At 42.0% G+C, this 18124-nt stretch overlaps 3 protein-coding genes across 3 annotated transcripts in view; 1 reads left to right on the top strand and 2 right to left on the bottom strand.

Moving 5' to 3' along the window:
* The window catches only part of LOC134656350 (nucleolar protein 6), a 31540-nt gene extending 25909 nt beyond the window's left edge, over positions 1–5631 (top strand). Inside the window, exon 15 of the mRNA XM_063511868.1 lies at positions 5486–5631. Within this exon, the coding sequence (XP_063367938.1) occupies positions 5486–5614 (129 nt within the window). The 3' untranslated portion in view covers positions 5615–5631. The remainder of the gene's footprint in view (positions 1–5485) is intronic.
* LOC134656337 (uncharacterized) lies at positions 23–4428 on the bottom strand. Its single transcript, XM_063511853.1, has 2 exons — positions 3551–4428; positions 23–134 (listed from the first exon to the last, which is right to left on the bottom strand). The coding sequence occupies exons 1-2, from the start codon at positions 4375–4377 to the stop codon at positions 122–124; spliced, it is 840 nt and encodes a 279-aa protein (XP_063367923.1). The 5' UTR covers positions 4378–4428; the 3' UTR covers positions 23–121.
* Positions 5632–7279: 1648 nt separating the features above from the next.
* On the bottom strand, positions 7280–16587 carry LOC134656389 (myogenesis-regulating glycosidase-like). Its single transcript, XM_063511909.1, has 10 exons — positions 16499–16587; positions 14498–14617; positions 13862–14062; positions 12595–13255; positions 11941–12133; positions 11357–11466; positions 10866–11015; positions 9680–9785; positions 8629–8785; positions 7280–7480 (listed from the first exon to the last, which is right to left on the bottom strand). Exons 1-10 carry the CDS (start codon positions 16515–16517, stop codon positions 7293–7295), a joined length of 1905 nt encoding a protein of 634 aa, XP_063367979.1. The 5' UTR covers positions 16518–16587; the 3' UTR covers positions 7280–7292.
* Between the last annotated feature and the right edge of the window lie 1537 nt (positions 16588–18124).

Raw genomic sequence — 18124 nt, forward strand, 5'->3', positions numbered from 1 at the left:
AAACAAGTGAAACAACCGGCTCTGATAGATGCTCGTTTATTACTGGTAATTGTACATTACAAGTAGCCGCGCCTGTGTGCGTGCGGGCGCACACATGCAAATACACCACATTTCTCCACCGTTAATTGTAAGACCTGCCAATATAATAAACAATACATCAGTATTTAATACTACCTAATAAGTATAATAACTAACACACACAAAATAATAACATTAACTCTTATAACTAATCTTTTTATCTCTAGGCCTTAAATTCGGTCTAGTAATTGTCGGAAGCGGCGGCGGCAACCGCGCGTCGGCAGTGACGGCGGGCGCGGGCGCCTCCTCCGCGGCAGGTGCCACCGCGCACTCCGGCACCTCCGCGGCCGGCGCGCGCGGCCCCTCACGCTCCTCTACTTCCTCCTCCTCCCCAGAGAGCCCTGTATCGTAATACTCATCGGCCTCATCGCTCACTACGTCATGCGGCTGTACATCCGCCCGTAAAGGACTGTCTGCCCGTGGGGAGGGGGGCGGAGGGAGCGCGCACGCCGCCGGGGGCGCGGGGGCGGCCGGAGCCGGCGGCGGCTCGACTGGTGGTGACCACGAGTCCTCGTCAGCCCCGGCATCCTCGCTTACATTAATCACGTCAGATGGACCACCTGTATACGATAGCATTTGATCTACGTGGCGTCTACATACAGTATTTTTAGTGTGCACATAAATCAAAAACATTCTGTTACCAATTTTATTTTGAATGGTGCCTAGAACCCAGATCTCTTTTTTTTCAGTAAACCATTTAACCCATACTTGATCCCCGACATTAAATTTTCTACAATCGTCTATAACAGTTTTATCTATACTTTCATTAACATCTGGTATCACGAGATCCAACCGTGATCTTAAATTACGGCCCATCATCAAACTCGCTGGAGTTTGACCCGTAGAACAATGGGGAGTATTACGGTACTCGAATAATAAACCCATCAGTTTATCCTCTACTTGTGACTTATCTGTTTTATCTATACATTTAATCATCTTTTTACATGTTTTCACAGAATTCTCGGCCTGGCCATTGCTGGCCGGGTGATAAACTGGAGAAGTGACGTAACGAATGCCGTTCATTGCGCAAAATGAATTAAATTCGGCGGAATTAATTTTAATATCATTGTCGGATACAATGACATTCGGTACGCCATATCTGGAAAATATTTCCTTAAGTTTACATATCAGCGCTCGAGTAGTAGTACCTTTGTCCATCAATAGACACTCTAACCATTTACTATAGGCGTCTATGACAATTAAGTACATTTTCTGATGAATAGACATGTAATCGATATGCACCCGGTACCAGGCAGAGGGAGGACGCGGCCAGGGCGCGGGAGCGGCGCGGGGCGGGGCGGCGCGCACGGCCACGCACGCGGCGCATGAGCCGATCCAGCGCTCGATATCGCCGTCAATGTTAGGCCACCACATCTTACCGCGCGCGATACTTTTTGTCTTGACAATACCTAAATGTCCGGTGTGCAATTCACGTAACAGCTGATCTCGAAATACTGTCGGAATAACCACCCGGTGACCGCGGAAAAGAATACCATTATCTATTTGTAAGTCTGCTTTGCATCTAAAATAAGGTAGAATAGATGCACAGCTTATCTTTCGCGGCCAACCGAGACTCATATACTTAAAAACTTTTTTTAATGTGGTGTCATTTCCGGTAGCCTGTCTTATTTTATCAGCTGTCACGGGAGTCACACTTTCATCTAAAAAATTTAAATAAGACACGTCATCGTTATCTTCGTTATGGCCATCATTTTCCATGTTAGGCAACGGCGCACGAGAAAAATAATCAGCTACGAGGTTATTCGCACTACTTATGTACTGAACCTTATAATTGTACGCTGATAAAATAATTGCATAACGCTGTAGCCGGGAAGCGGTCATGACAGGAATGCCGTTATTTTTGCCGAAAATTGACAACAAAGGCCTATGGTCGGTTTTTAAAACGAACGGATCTTGCCTTCCATACAGATACTGGTGGAACTTTTTAACACCAAATATTATTGCCGCCGCTTCTTTCTGAAGTTGACTGTAATTCCTCTCGCTAGCGTTGAGCGAGCGCGAGGCGAACGCGAGAGGGCGCTCTGCGCCGGTTGCCGGGTCGCGTTGTGCCAGAAGGGCACCTAACCCGCCAGGTCCTGCATCCACACTAAGCACTGGCTGAGCCTCCGGGTCAAAATGAGCCAGCACGCGCTCGGAGCCCAGCTCCTTTTTTACTGCCTGAAACGCCTCTTCTTGTGAATGTCCCCACTCCCACTTGGCCTCCGCGCGCAGTAGCTCGTGTAAAGGACTTAACATGTTCGACGCGTTCGGTATGAAACTACGGTAATAATTTACGAGTCCTAAAAAACTCTTTACCTCCGTTACATTAGTCGGCCTTGGTGCTTTGTGAATAGCTTCCACCTTTTTTTGAGACGTTTGTAAGCCATTTTTATTGATAACGTAGCCTAAATAAGTTACACTACCACCTAAGAAAACACATTTCTCTTTCTGTAACTTTAAACCTGCATCGCTAAACCTAGTCAAAACCTCTCGCAATCGCGCCAAATGGATTTCGTTCGTCGGTCCCGTTACGCACACGTCGTCCAACCAACAGCTGACTCCGTCAATACCTACCAACAACGACTCCATAGCGCGTTGAAAAATAGCAGGGCCGTTGGCGAGACCATATACTAGCCTAGTATATTTATAAAGACCCTTCGTGGTGCTAATGGTCGTAAGCGCCTGAGAGCTATCAGACAAAACGAACTGATTGTACGCGTTGCTAAGGTCTAATTTCGTGTAACTTTCACCACCGCCTATTTTAGCAAACACCTCCTCTATACGCGGCATCGGGTACTTATCTATAACCATGTCTTTATTTAACGTGACCGAGAAATCTCCTGCAATTTTGACTTTGCCATTTTCCTTCAAAACAGGCACGATAGGCGTTGCGTATTCAGAAAAATTAACCGGTACGAGTATACCTAAATCTACCAGCCGGTCGATTTCTTCCTCTACCCGTTTTTTTAGAGCAAACGGAACTGACCGCGGTTTGAAAAACTTAGGTTTAACGTTCTCTTTCAATTGCAAGTGGACTTTGAACTTATTAAATTTGCCCAACCCTTCTTCGAATAAGCTCCTAAATTGATTTAACAACCTTGTTACCTCACTCGAGCTCTGATTAATGTTTACATCTGTAACAAATTTGTTATCTACAGTGAATGACAAATTAAACTTTGTCATAAAATCACGGCCTAATATTGGCGGACCGCCGTTTTTTATAACGTAAATTTTCAAAAGTCTTTCTTTTAACATAAATTTTACTTTTGCAACGAAAAAACCTATTGGCGTTATTTTATGATAATTGTATAGACACATTTTTAAATCACTTTTATATAATGAAACATTAGGGAACATTTCTTTGTATAATTTGTCATTAATAATGGTAGCACCGGAGCCCGAGTCCAGTTCCATGTTCAATTCAAGGTCATTAATAGATACATTAAGTAATATTGGCTTATAGTTAACGTACCTTAAGCTTAGAAGTTTACATTCCTGGCAATTATCACAGTCTCCACCTTCTGCCGAGAACTCTGTTGCTTCAACATTGTTCACACGACACTTGGACTGCTTTTTGGAAGTACACACTTTCTTGAGGTGTCCTTTTTCACCACACAGCTGGCACCGGTAGGACTTGTATCGGCACCTACTCTCGTCGTGGCTCCTCATACCGCACACCGAGCAGGTCCTCGCCTCGGGGTCCCGGCGGCCGGCGGACGGCTGCGCGCCCGCCCGGTACACCGGCTCCTGCTTCACGGTCACGGCCACCGCGTCTGCGCGCGCCTTCTGCGCACACTCCGTCTGCTGTGCCAGCTCCATCGCCTTCGCCAGCGTGAGCGTGGTGACGTCCTGCTCGAAGAGTCGCTCGCGCTCCTTGCCGGCGCGTAGCCCCAGCACGAACTTGTCCAGCAGCAGCATGTCCAGCGAGGTTCCAAACTCGCAGTGCACGGCGAGTCCTCTGATCCTAGCCGCCCACTTCTCGACACTCTCCCCCACGTCACGCGTTGCCTCGTAGAATTTGCTCTTATCAGCGAAGGTACACCTCTTCGGAGTAAAATGACCGTCGAGCACCTTCAACAGCTCGTCGTACCCAACGACTTCTACCTTTTTTGGGTACACAAGGTTCTTCAATAGCCGGTATGTATCGTCATGCAGGTGTGTCAGTAGCACTGCCTGTTTCATCTCATCTTTAATTTCGTTTAAAACGATGAACTGCTTCAAACGACTACTGAAAATTTCCCATTCTTGGGTATTATGGTCAAACTGACTTAAATTTCCGATAGAAGTTTTAGTAGCCATTATAACGGTTATTTCTAAATACACACGCGGGTAAGACGCGGATCGTCGCCAGTGAGGTATATGCAAAAGTACTTAAGTGAAACAAGTGAAACAACCGGCTCTGATAGATGCTCGTTTATTACTGGTAATTGTACATTACAAGTAGCCGCGCCTGTGTGCGTGCGGGCGCACACATGCAAATACACCACACTCGGGCATTTTGATTTTGTATGTCCGGATGTTCTCCTCTACAGGTCACAATTCTCAACCGATTCTTGTGAAATTTTGTGACCAGATTCTATGAGTAAATATTTTTTTTTGTCGATCCCGTTTTTGGAAATTTTCAAAAATGGAGGAATTGTGATACCTCGCGCTTAAACAAATAGTCGTATCGATATCATAAGAGTATTTTCTTTTTGAGACATATTTACATAGTAAATGGCAAAAAATGCAGAAAAATTGTATTGCTGGTTTAGGCGGTATTTAGATATTTAGTTTGTACTCGATAATGAGTAGCCGAATTTCGTCAGCTTAGCTAAGAACTATCATGGCGCATTTTGTAAACAATCGCTTTTTTTGTTTGCACACAGAAAGTCTGGGTTCGATCCCCAGTAAGACATAACTTTTTTTGTATTTTTTTTTTCACTTAAACTTCGTATTTTTTTGTAATAAATTAAAATCTTTGTATTGTTGATTGATCAAACCGCTGTGTGGCGCTGTCATCGTGCACGGTCCCAATAAAGCTATGCTCGCGAGGTCTACAGCTCACAGAGCCACTAGTTTTAATAATTGTCTCTCCTATTCTCCTATTCCTATTCTGGTGTTGAATGCCAAAGCACTAAAACCAAGGCTCTATAAATGGCTACATGAAAAAACTTTGTATAATATTAATGAAATTTTAAATTGACGGTTCCTTTAATTAATTAAATTTCTTAGCTTTAGCATTGACATTTGAACTATGTTGTATATAACTGTCTATTTTGATTAATGCGTTGTATGTCCTAGAGTTTAAGGTGTAAATTTGCATGCTACTATGTAGTTAATCATGTGTTACCTAATAACAATAGCATAAGAACCACTGTACCATGTTTATTGCAAATAAATGAAATCTAAATCTAAATCTATTCAGGTGGCAAACGCGAGCGCCATTCGACCGACAGGCAAAGGTGACAAGTACAGAGTAAACACGGCGGCCATTGTTGAAGACTTCAAGATACTGGGCGCGGGGTTAGTGAAACATGTCACTGTTAATACTTAGAACTTTTACCAGTAATATAGCTGCTATAGTAATTACATGTTTTATTAAATTTATCATCTTCAACTCTAGTTTGGTACTTAGGACTTCACAATAGGGGACATTACGCGAAACTGCCTAGGGGCGCCACTCCCACAATAAGTCACAATCTAAGGGTCTACCGCAAACGAGAGAGTCGAAATGTTATCTAACCTCTCTATCACTCTTGCATATTCGAGCTATAAAGAGACAGATAGCTGAGTTTAGATTTCACGTTTCCTAGTAGGCCCTATGTAAACAAATCGCCTTGATGTATCAATGTCATATTTTATTGTCTGTGAAAACTTGTCAAAAAACTGTTTAAGGCAAGGTATGCATAAGTTACTCTATGGTTTACTAAAGGCGCTAGTGCTGCACTCTGGCGGCAAAACATTGTAGTAATACTCCCTATTAAATTCCGTGACCATACACACTGCATCGTTTTTCGTCCTTTACGAATGTTACAAAAAATTACTTATGTTTAATCATAGAGAAAAAAATACATAAATTGCTCACTCCATACATCAGTTTTAGTACCAAAAAGACTATTAGCATCTAGCATCGAGTAGCGGAACTATCAGTACTGCTACTTGACAATAGATGTAGCACCGACCGGAAAGTCTTATGCTGTTGAGATAAGACTTTCCGGTCGGTGCTACATCTATTGTCAAGTAGCAGTACTGATAGTTCCGCTACTCGATGCTAGATGTATACACTGAACTTAATAGTCTAACTGATGTACTACTGAGCACTCTTGTCTTATTATATTTCTCTATGGTTTAATATAGGGTTTCCATTTTAATGAAGTGGATAAGTAAAAGTCTACAAACTTCGGTAATAAATACTTTAATGATAATAAGTTTTAAGTAAATTAAGCAACTAAATATGGTACATTTAAGCGTTTACTGCTTCATATTCTATTCTCTACTTCTAAAAATTATAAGATATCCATTTGTAATATTTATAAATATACACATACGAGATACATTTTACTATTGTAATAGAATAATACAAAAAGCGTGAGGCCTGTGTCGTTCACGGTGCACGGCTGATCCAAAATATCGTATCTTGTCATTATTAACCTTTTAACCGCCGTAGACTGATATATAAGACATACAAAATCGGGCTCATTTCGCCGCTGTCTGATAAATAAGACAAAACTTCGTGGAACTTCGTACCCCCGGCGACACGAGCACGCTCGATGACGTATTCTATGGCGGTTAAAAGGTTATTAACTTACAGCTAAAAATGGTTATTTACATAAAAGTACTATTATCATTTTCTCTAAAAACATTGCTAATTTTTGGGGTTCCGTACCCAAAGGGTAAAAACGGGACCCTATTACTAAGACTCCGCTGTCCGTCCGTCCGTCCGTCCGTCTGTCACCAGGCTGTATCTCACGAACCGTGATAGCTAGACAGTTGAAATTTTCACAGATGATGTATTTCTGGTGCCGCTATAACAACAAATACTAAAAACAGAATAAAATAAAGATTTAAATGGGGCTCCCATACAACAAACGTGATTTTTGACCGAAGTTAAGCAGTACTTGGATGGGTGACCGTTTTTTTGCTTGTTTTGCTCTATTTTTTGTTGATGGTGCGGAACCCTCCGTGCGCAAGTCCGACTCGCACTTGGCCGGTTTTTTTTTTGGGTGCCAAAATTATGCTTTAACAAAATAGGGCAGTGTATTTAAGGGTGCGGGGTAGTTGCGGATCCAGTCGCCTCCCTGCAGCGTCCTGTTAGGGTCCCCCTGCTCTAGCCACGTGCCGGCGGGGAGGTACACGTCGCGCTCGGTGGCGCCCCGCTCTACGACGGGTGCCACCAGGATGGTCTCGCCGAGGAGGTATTCTGAAAAAGTGGTTGGTTTGGGTGCATCCGGGGGCGGGCAGTTGTTTTATTTTTAGGGTTCCGTACCCCGTAAAAACGGGACCCTATTACTAAGACTCCGCTGTCCGTCCGTCCGTCTGTCACCAGGCTGTATCTCACCGTGATAGCTAGACAGTTGAAATTTTCACAGATGATGTATTTCTGTTGCCGCTATAACAACAAATACTAAAAACAGAATAAAATAAAGATTTAAGTGGGGCTCCCATACAAGAAACGTGATTTTTCACCGAAGTTAAGCAACGTCGGGCGGGGTGGGATTACTTGGATGGGTGACCGTTTTTTTGCTTGTTTTGCTCTATTTTTTGTTGATGGTGCGGAACCCTCCGTGCGCGAGCCCGACTCGCACTTGGCCGGTTTTTATTGAATTTGTTTCGTTTTTGAATTTGGAACTTAGTTAAAATTCAATATAGATACAAAAAGTTCAAAATAGATTGTAGAATATGTACAAAAAATTGTACCCGGGATCTCAGGAGGTTAATGTAAATAGGCTACATGACTAATTTTTTTTTATGGTATCAATCGATCGGGTTTGTTTTTAGGATCAAATGTTTATATGGGACCCATTGCATTAAAGTAACACAAAAGTCAGAAATTGTAGTCAAAGGCCGACAGTCGCACTTCACTCGCGAAACGCCCTATACAAAACGGCCAAGGGCCGTGACGTCATCGCCCATCTTGTAGTAATAATAATAATAATAATAATAGTTCTTTATTTACAGGTAAAAACCCATTTCAAAAATTAAGTACAGTGTAAAAATACAAAAATACAGAAAATAAAATAATAAAAATGTTAAAAAATGTAGTATGGACAAAACAAGAAAATTGCGTTTTTGTCGGTGAAATATTGCGTTTATGTATATAGTTGCTATACAATATTTTATTGCATGAAATGTAAGGAATCGAATGGTACCCTTACTTTCATCGTTTTTGGAAGTTAAAAAAAACTAAAACTTTGAAACTTTCAGGTCCTGTATTTTTGTAATTTTTCAATATTTTATTTTAATATCCACATTATTGTAATAAATTGCTCGTTTGCTATCTATTTTACTAGATTTTGTTATAAAATTCAACATGTGTCATCATCCCTATTGAACACATTATATGCTTACCATCCCAAATATCATGCGCGGTGGTGTCGGTAGGGTCGACCCACCATATGGGCGGGTTGACGGGCGCGCCGCTCTGCGCGGCGCGGGCGCACGCGGCCACTATCTGGTCCGAGTATTTTGCGTGCAGCTGGACGAACTTCTTGCTTATGGCAATCGTCTGGAATTGAAGCGATTCATTGTATTTATCTTATTATTATCCCTTTAAACGAGCAATTCTTGTTTATATTTCGGGGATCTCGGAAACGGCTCTAATTTCGATGAAATTAGCTATATGTGGGTTTTTGGTGGCGAAAAATCGATCTTTATATCATTCTCGGTCCTGGCTTTTAACGTTTTTTTAACCTATTTTACTTGTGGTTAGCCCTCGTCCTGGTAAGTTTATTTACGTTGCGCGTTGCGCCCTACCACACTATCGGCTCTCATACAGAAAGTAATTTTAATAACAAAACTTCCGTAAGTCACAGACAAAGAAAACACACATAAAACACACATAAGATAGACATAAGAAAGTAATTTATCTCGTCTTATTCTAAACTCGTGGCGAACTCGTTCATGTGGTTCACAGACAATCCAACCTCTAGACATAGCATAGTCGCGCTACCCCCTCTGCCACACATACGGTAGCGTTACTCCATCTTCGAGTCAATCCCGTGCCGTGATTGGTCCGTGTCTTTGAACGGACCAATCACGGCACGGGATTCGCTCACCTCGTCTCCCCGCACCCCCGTATTTTTGGCAGCATCGGTTTCATGAAAGAATTGGCCTAAGCTCAGTCTAGAGGTTGGATTGTCAGTGATGTGGTTATACTGGTCATCATAAAGTCAGATAACAGAAAAAGTAAGAGCAAACCCAAGGTATTACGAACGAATGTGGAGGGAAGTACGAGGAGAGGAAAAGGTGGATGGACTGTGTGAGAGATGATATGAAACGAACGCAAGTGAATGATGAGATGACGGGTGACAGAGAGGTATGGAAGAGAAAGACAAGCTGCGCCAACCCCATGTGAATGGGACTAAGGCAAGAGAATGATGATGATATAAATGGTATCGACCTCGTTGTCAAAGTCCCACGGCACGTATGAGAACTGCATGCTGGGCATGAAAGTGTTGGCCTGCAGCCACCTGATGAACAGCTCCTTGGTCGGAGCTTCATTGTATCTGGAAGATAAGGTTCAGTTGAGGAGTGTCTTTTCAAAAGGGTTTATTTTTTTCTTAGCGGTACTTCTAGAGAGAACCTTGCTCAAGAAAACTTAAGGTCCAATTTAGAAATAGATTGCCAGAAAAAATAAACCCTTTTGAAAAGACACTCCTCAGTTAATATGGAGCTTATGGTCTTCGTTTATTTGGATCCTGATTATCCTGATTGAGTATTTAAAGACACTTAAATATAAATACAAACTAAATATGTAAAAAATAACTACCTACTTAAACCCGTCCCGGGCTGCCCCTGGTGCCCATCACGCTTGCTGCGTTGGATTGCGATGGACAGCCTTTGCATCAAGAAAAACCCGGAGCGGGGGTCAATGCCCCTTTCAAACAGGCGACGCCCCAGCTCCCGGAGGAAGGTCTTGTATCTTTAGAAACCCGAAATAACTTGAGTGATCGGAAGTGGTTTCGAATGTTATAGTTATTGCTCATATGTACCTCCAGTGTTACAGAGAGCCTTCACAAGCTTACGTCACATTTTTCGAGCACTAGCACTGTTCCTAACGTCACGTCCTAATGGTTTCGGATACTTCTCATCGCGCGAAAAGTACTCTATTACCTTCCAATAGGGAATATTACGCGAAACTCTGCGTAGTGCCACTTCCACAATCCGTCACAATCTAAGGGTCTACCGCAAACGAGAGAGTCGAAATTTTGTTATCTACCTCTCTATCACTGTTGCATATTCGAGCGATAAAGAGGCAGATAGCTGAGTTTCGATTTCGCGTTTCCCGGTGGGCCCTTTTGTAAACAAACCGCCTTGATGTATCAATGTCAAATTTTATTGTCTGTGAAAACTTGTCAAAAACAGTTTAACCCCTCGAACGCCAGTGTCAAAAAATTGCTACTGAATTAATAACCTTTCAACTGTTAATTACAGTCCAAATTGTCTGGGACGGATACGGGACAAGGCAGTTGAAGGGTTTTGGCACAGTATGTATAAGTTACTCTATGGTTTACTCTGTGCGGTGCTGCACATCCCCTATTCCGATTTACCTTCAGCCTAGAATACAATATTTACGGTCCACTCACCCATTCCCTCCAATCATGTCGGGCAGCACTAGCGGGTACCCGTTGATGTTCATCTGAAGCAGCGTCGTGATGAGCGTGGGGAGGCCGTTCTCGAACGTCCAGTACGTGTCCTTGTCAATCATGCGCACGAAGATCGGGAGGTCTTGCGTCCTGATGAAAATTTGACGAATTTTTGTATGATAAATCTGCGTATTTGCTTTCATCACCTTGTGTGTTCTTGTTAACATGGTTCACTTTTGGGTAAAATAATTGCTGTCATTAAGAGCGTACCTAAGGGAGCACACAGATTACCAGTTCGCCGGACGATATCAGCCTGTCAGTTAAACGCAAAAGGTGACAGTTCCGAACAACTGACAGGCTGATATCGGCGAACTGGTAATCTGTGTGGGGCCTTTAACGGTCGCAACCTTGTGCCTAAATACATACATGTATAATTGGACACCACTTAGGACTCTATCTTTATACTAAAAGATTTTGGACTGTAGGAATACCTGTAGCCAGCTCGAACTTCGGTGATGGGCCCGAACATGGCCGCAGCTCGAACATAATCGGCGGTGATCACACCGGGTTGATCGCGGATATCACCTTTCAGTACCGGAATCTGAAATATTTCACAATTTTAAGTACGAATACCTCTCTCTACCAATAGTTTGTATACCTGAAAAGAATCGACCTAAAATCAATAAAAATTATGTCTGAATTGTCCTAAATCTAAATCGGTTAACCGCCTGAGCGTTACGGCCACAGATACATAAATGCAGTGCTGCAATGTAAGCCCTTAGGGAAGAAATCCAAATCAAAGTTTTCTACTATCTCTAGTATAGTAGTTCTCTGTGATTTGAAGAACTTCCGAAACCGTCGTTTCGGAAGTTCTTCAAATCACAAAGTCAAGAAACACCTTCGCCTACTATCCTGGCCTTACCATGATGTCTTATTGCGATTCTGTTTTGGACCTAAACTGAGTTGCTAGGGGACGGAGTTATGCGACTTAGGCATGTAGCTCCGTCCTTTAGCAATTCAGTTTAGGTCTTAAACAGAATCATGGTAAGGCCCGATGTTCAAGACTTAAACATACCTGCGGCGACCAATCCGACTCCCCCCCATCGAACTTATAGCTGTCGAAGCCATACCCGTTCTGAAGGTTCTTCAGCCTCCCAATGTGCCAGTTCCTCGCCTCCGGCTTCGTGAAGTCGATGTAGGCCGTGGTCGTCTCGTTGTCGTTCCACCAGCTCGTCTCCACGGACCCGTACTCGGAGAACACCAGGTAGCTGGAAGGGTAACCTGGTTATTTGGTGCAGTAGAATAGTACCTTTTCTCTGCAGTTGACTGTACCTAATATAGCTGGTCTAATGTTGATTGTGATTTGACATTATAGGCTTCTCTTATGATTCAGGTTCCTTCTTATGCTTCTGGGTCTCTCTACAGTTTAAATTGAACTGATTTCTAAAATAAGGATGTGATATCACGATCCTCAGCGTTGATGTACCTACATAATAACAGATGAATAAAAGAAACAGGTCCAGTGCTGCAACTTCTAGCTTCGTTTTGTATTATTTGATTCTCTTACAAGGCTTAGTGATCCTAATATTGTACCGCCTTTTGCGATAAAGCTACTTAAATATATTAAAATATCCTGCCTGACAAAAGGAGATGCATCACGATGCACATCTCCGAATTGCGAAATGGAATTCTGTAAAAAAAAACTTGAATTCATCGACTAATAACTTACCCCTTGTTACGCGCTTCCGTATACCACGGCTCGCACCCCTTATTGATGAACGGATGCGTCCAAAGCGTCACCCTGAATCCCTTCGCTTTTAACATTTGCACCGTATTCTTCATGTTCGGGAACCTATCCACATCAACTGTCTGGGATCCGTAGCAGATCTCCCAAAGATCATCAATTTCCAACTGGCTATTAGGGAATCCATAGCTGTTGATCTCATCGGCGTATTTAAGAACCGTTTCATGGTCTACGTTAGTCTTATATCTTGCCCATGTCGACCATATTGGATACTTAATCATCAGTGGATCAGGTACGCCGCTTGGTTTACCAAGATATTTACCAACCGCGTATTCATGTGCCTTTCTGACATCATCAAAGATGCCTACGGCATAAACTAGCTCATTTCTCTCTCGTTTGCTTGAATAGGGAGGTTTGACTTGAGCTACGAAGCAAGCTGCGTTTTTCTCCAAGTCGTTTTGGTCGACGAATAGAGGGACTTTCTTGTCGAAGTAGTAGAAGATGCCTTCGGAGTTGAGCCAGTAGGGCTCGGCGATGCCGCAGTTGTCGGCTTCCTTGGTGACGTAGGAGTAATCGACGAGGGTTAGTCGCTCTATCGGCCAGTATTGGCGCTTCTGCTGAGGACCGCCGTACCAATGTCGGGAGCCTGTGTAACAATTTAGGTTAGCTGAATTAGAAGAATAGAGACATAGCCTTTAAATATAGTTAAGTATACAGTCTTGACGGAAATGGACCGGGACTCGAAATATTTCTAACGTTAGAGAAGAAAACAAAAATATTCCACATACCCCGAATAGGAGGTTAGTCGGCACTCGGCAGGGATATGTGAAATCAGTTAAGGAATTTAGCTTGGACTTTCTCAATAAGTACCTACCGATAATAGTTTATTTGTAATAAAATTGTAATGCTGTAACTCTATGACTTCCTAGTCAGGACATCAATTTTGCCCGTACAAGTTAGCAAAACTTCTTTTTAGGATAGCGTCCTAAGCAGCGTGAACCAACTTTTATAATGTTGGTGTGTCAAGATTTGATCACTCCATCCATTATTGAATCCCTCTGACTAGGGTTTGCACGACGGATCCGATATGTATGGGAATATCCGCGGATCCGGATCCAGATCCGGATAATTTCATACATTTCGGATCCGGATTGCAAACCCTACCTCTGACTCTTGAATAGGGATTTTGGAACAGACTCTTTTGGGACAGGTCTACTTATACCTAAATAAATTAAACATTGAAACATCCTACCCAAATTAACGCAGTCCTCCAGCCTCATCCCCTTAGGCGCCTCCCAAGTTATGGTAAGTATCTGGCCTCCCCCCGCGGCTTCCACCGACACCCGCATGGACGTGTCGTTGGCGAACTGGATCACCACGTCGCCATCTTGGACAACGTCTTTGATCGCGCCGGTGCGCCGCCCGATTACTGCAACCACCTCAGACAATCCCTCTGTTGGAAAGAAAAATTGTCAGTGATTTAAAAGGAAACAATTTACTTGCTTTGGGTAAAAAACGTTCGGGAAAACCGGCGCCTTTTTTTAGCATTACAAAAGTTAACAATTCGATACATTTTTCCAAAACTTTCATCATACAAATTTTCAAAAGTAGTAGGTTTTAACATACATACCTAGACATATTAAGGATGAAGTGCGAAAATTAGGCTTTAGAGTCCGTTTATTTTACGATGTCCACTGGAAAGTCGCATAACCTTAACTCATATTAGAAAAGTTTTTGACCTGTTTGCTTTCGTATTTCCGGATCCTGATAGTTAAAGGACCTGTCTGGAACCCCGCCCTCTGTGCTGGAACATCGCCCCATTGTGGGAGTTCTCCGTACCTATTTTGATTGTTGCCTGTGTTAGAGGTGTTTGTATTTATATACTTACTTCGTTTCAGTAACAGGTTAAGCCCTCCATAAGGGTTGTTTTCGAGCCGCGCCTGCAGCGAGGGTGTGGTCAATATGTTGATGTCCACTGCCTGCGTAGACGCCGCCAGCGCTAGCATCACTGCAATATAAATAGGTACACGTCACATCCATACATAGTACTTACATCATGGACCGTTACGAAGATGACCATTCGCATATCGACACACAAGTCAATTCGAACATACACTGAGTCACTGATGAATGTCATTTAATAAAACAAAAAAATTAACATTTCAAGCTACAAGGCTCATAATCAATTGAAAACAGTTGTCTTATTGCCACATCATAAGGTACACCACACGGGATTGTTACGAGCTTACGAGTATGCCATATCGCGTGATGGTACATATAGGTATATCATTCCAAAAATACCTACTGTCCAAAAAAAAAGTTATCGTGCAAATGTTTTCTATCCCTAAGTTAAGCTATTGTCAAGGTTAGGCGCCCATCAGGAAGCCCACTGCGAACGTAGATAATTGAAATTTCGATATCTGCCCCTATTTGGCTCTTTCATACTCGAGCAATAGAGAGGCAGCACTTTTACAGCTCAGAACTTTTTTTCGTGACATTCCAGCTTAGAAAGTTTTGGACCAGGGGCCCGCTTCTCAAAAGCTTGTAACTTGTAATACAAGCAGAAGTTCCTTTCTAACAAAAGCTGTCAAAAAGTAGTTGTATTACAAGTTACAAGCTTATGAGAAACGGGCCCCAGCCTGTATTATCTTTCTTCTACAGCATTTAGGTTCAAACGCGACAATTTTCACAAGTTTTTTCACCCTCTACGTCATTTTAACGCCTCCTATCAATAAAACCAGTTTACTATAATGCCGTTCCCATCATTGTATGCCGTAATTGCCGGTATCCACCGTGACATCTTTGCAAAACACCGATTAAAATAATGCATGGTTGCGAGTATTGATTGCTTCTTAGGAAGTCTATTTATAATCGTCTCCGGGATTAAGCTTAATCAATATAATTACATAAGTAACTAATATTATCATTGTTGACCGGCTACATAATACCTACCTTGAAATTTTAGTTTTTTTAGTACCTATTTTTTCAACGGGTTTAGATATAATTGGCCAAATAACTGAGTTCCTTACCTACATTTTTATTAGGGTTCCGTAGCAAAAGGGTAAAATCGGGACGTTATTACTTAGACTACACTGTCCGCCTGTTATTATTTAATTGTGTTATTATTGAGACTATGACCTGTAACTTTGGTGTTATTAATAAATATTTGTATTTGTCACCACGCTTTGTGATGTGTCTCATGAACCGTGATAGCTAGGCAGTTGAAATATTCACTAATGATGTATTTATGTTGCCGTTATAACAACAAATACTAAAAACAGAATAAAATACATACCTATTTAAGTGGGGCTCCCATACAACACACTTGATTTTTTTGCCGTTTTCTGCGTAATGGTACGGAACCCTTCGTGCGCGAGTCCGACTCGCAGTGTAAGTAGGTATTTTAGGTAGCTATCTTGCAATAAAGTTTAAATAAATAAAAAAAATAATAAATTACCTTTTTTTTCGAAAACAATACAAAAGGTAATCACGGTCCATATCTCGGTCGATATAAGTCTAGTGAAATTATTGTGACCGTGAATCATTCAAAACTGTAAAAAAATCGTTAGTCCAAAGAAGAAAAGAAATAAGCGCCTGTAACAATTATGCGAGCAATTTTTTGGAAATCTTATACCTTTAAACGAGCAATTCTTGTATATTTATTTATATATATATATATATTTCGGGGATCTCGAAAACGGCTCTAACGATTTCGATGAAATTTGCTATATGGGGGTTTTCGGGGGCGAAAAGTCGATCTAGCTAGGTCTAATCTCTCGGAAAACGCGCATTTTTGAGTTTTTATATGTTTTCCGAGCAAAGCTCGGTCTTCCAGATATTAATTAACTAATGTGCGCTACACACATTACGCAAATCCAGTTATACTTACAGCACAAAATGGCGGCCATCCTGAAGAGTCCTTCTCAACCTCCTTCTAACACTTCACTAGCGGTCCAGCCTCTCTGAACTATTATTTACGTGACGCATATCATTACCACACCGTATAATTGGTGCAGGGTATAAAGGAGCCTGCATATTGCGTTGCCAGGGACCAGATTCTAATTTAACAGTTTGTTGTGGTTTTAAACGGTTTTGATACGACCTTAACAATCGTCTTGGTGATCGGCGCGTAATACGCGCAACATTTCGCATGCACCTTGCGACATGTCGTATTAAAATAAGATCAAAATCGTAACAAGTTGTTAAATCAGAATCGGCCTCCAGGGACATCAAAAATTGAAATTTCGTTATCATTCTCTATCGCATTGTGCGGTCTCACTTCTCAGTGGACCTCAGTGAGAATACGTTGGCTTTAGGTGGTTTCGACTTCGACCCATTCCTACAATATTGCAGGTAATAGGACTAAACAATGAAAACGGATCCTTTTCGTTTAAAAATTTTCGTGCTCTTGTGCATTATAAGGGCATATTTTGGCTTTACGTACTTACCTAATTTATAATATGTATACGAAACGCAAAACTTTTTTTGTTAACCCAGTACCTAAAGTTTCACACTGCTGGGCAAAGGCCTCCTCTCTCATCCACCACTTTCAAAATCCAATAAAACCGGCCAAGTGCAAGTCGGACTCGCGCACGGAGGGTTCCGCACCATCAACAAAAAATAGAGCAAAACAAGCTAAAAAACGGTCACCCATCCAAGTACTGACCCCGCCCGACGTTGCTTAACTTCGGTCAAAAATCACGTTTGTTGTATGGGAGCCCCTTAAATAGCTTAGCCCCTTAGCTACTTAAATCTTTATTTTATTCTGTTTTTAGTATTTGTTGTTATAGCGGCAACAGAAATACATCATCTGTGTAAATTTCAACTGTCTAGCTATCACGGTTCGTGAGATACAGCCTGGTGACAGACGGACGGACGGACAGCGGAGTCTTAGTAATAGGGTCCCGTTTTTACCCTTTGGGTACGGAACCCTAAAAAGTATGGTAAAATATTTTTTGACGATGTCAATTTTTGTAAAAAATTGATCCGTTCTTTATTCATACATACATAGAAAAACAAAAGTTGTCTAGTGTTTTTCGAAAAAAAGGGCCCTCTAGGAGTCTCACAGGCACTTTTTCTTCCTGTACCATTGAACAATCTTCTTAACACACGTCAAGATACATTAAAAGCATTACTACGGCGCTTAGTTCTAACAATGGGACAAAAACAGCGGTACGTTAACATTCTGACAGTAGTTGACTTCTTCCGCTACTCAGGACATTTGTCATCTAGGTCTTAATCACAGGGTTTAGGCTAGAATGTACCCTAGAAATAATTAGAAGCATATACAATGGTCGCTTTTATTTTACCGCGGAAGTCCATGACGAAAGTATGGTAACCTAAATGTACCTATAGGATTGTATACCATATCATCATCATCATAACTCTTGTCGGTAGAATAATGATACAACGCATTCTTTTTGACGTGGCTAAGAGATATAATTCTAGTTCTAGGCTTTCCTTTGCTTCTCGTCTTTTCATAAGAGTGTCCCAGGAAGCCGCACTTTTATTGGTA

The sequence above is a fragment of the Cydia amplana genome, chromosome 18 (assembly GCF_948474715.1).
Source record: "Cydia amplana chromosome 18, ilCydAmpl1.1, whole genome shotgun sequence".
Taxonomy (NCBI): domain Eukaryota; kingdom Metazoa; phylum Arthropoda; class Insecta; order Lepidoptera; family Tortricidae; genus Cydia; species Cydia amplana.

What these genes read in the sequence shown, in the direction of transcription:
- LOC134656337 (XM_063511853.1), bottom strand. Translation starts at nt 4,377, where the DNA reads ATGGCTACTAAAACTTCTATCGGAAATTTAAGTCAGTTTGACCATAAT.
- LOC134656389 (XM_063511909.1), bottom strand. An exon ending in ACGGAAGCGCGTAACAAGGG is followed by an intron (nt 12,134 to 12,594) that starts GTAAGTTATTAG and finishes TTACCCTTCCAG; the next exon opens with CTACCTGGTGTTCTCCGAGT. An exon ending in AGTCGGATTGGTCGCCGCAG is followed by an intron (nt 11,467 to 11,940) that starts GTATGTTTAAGT and finishes GAAATATTTCAG; the next exon opens with ATTCCGGTACTGAAAGGTGA.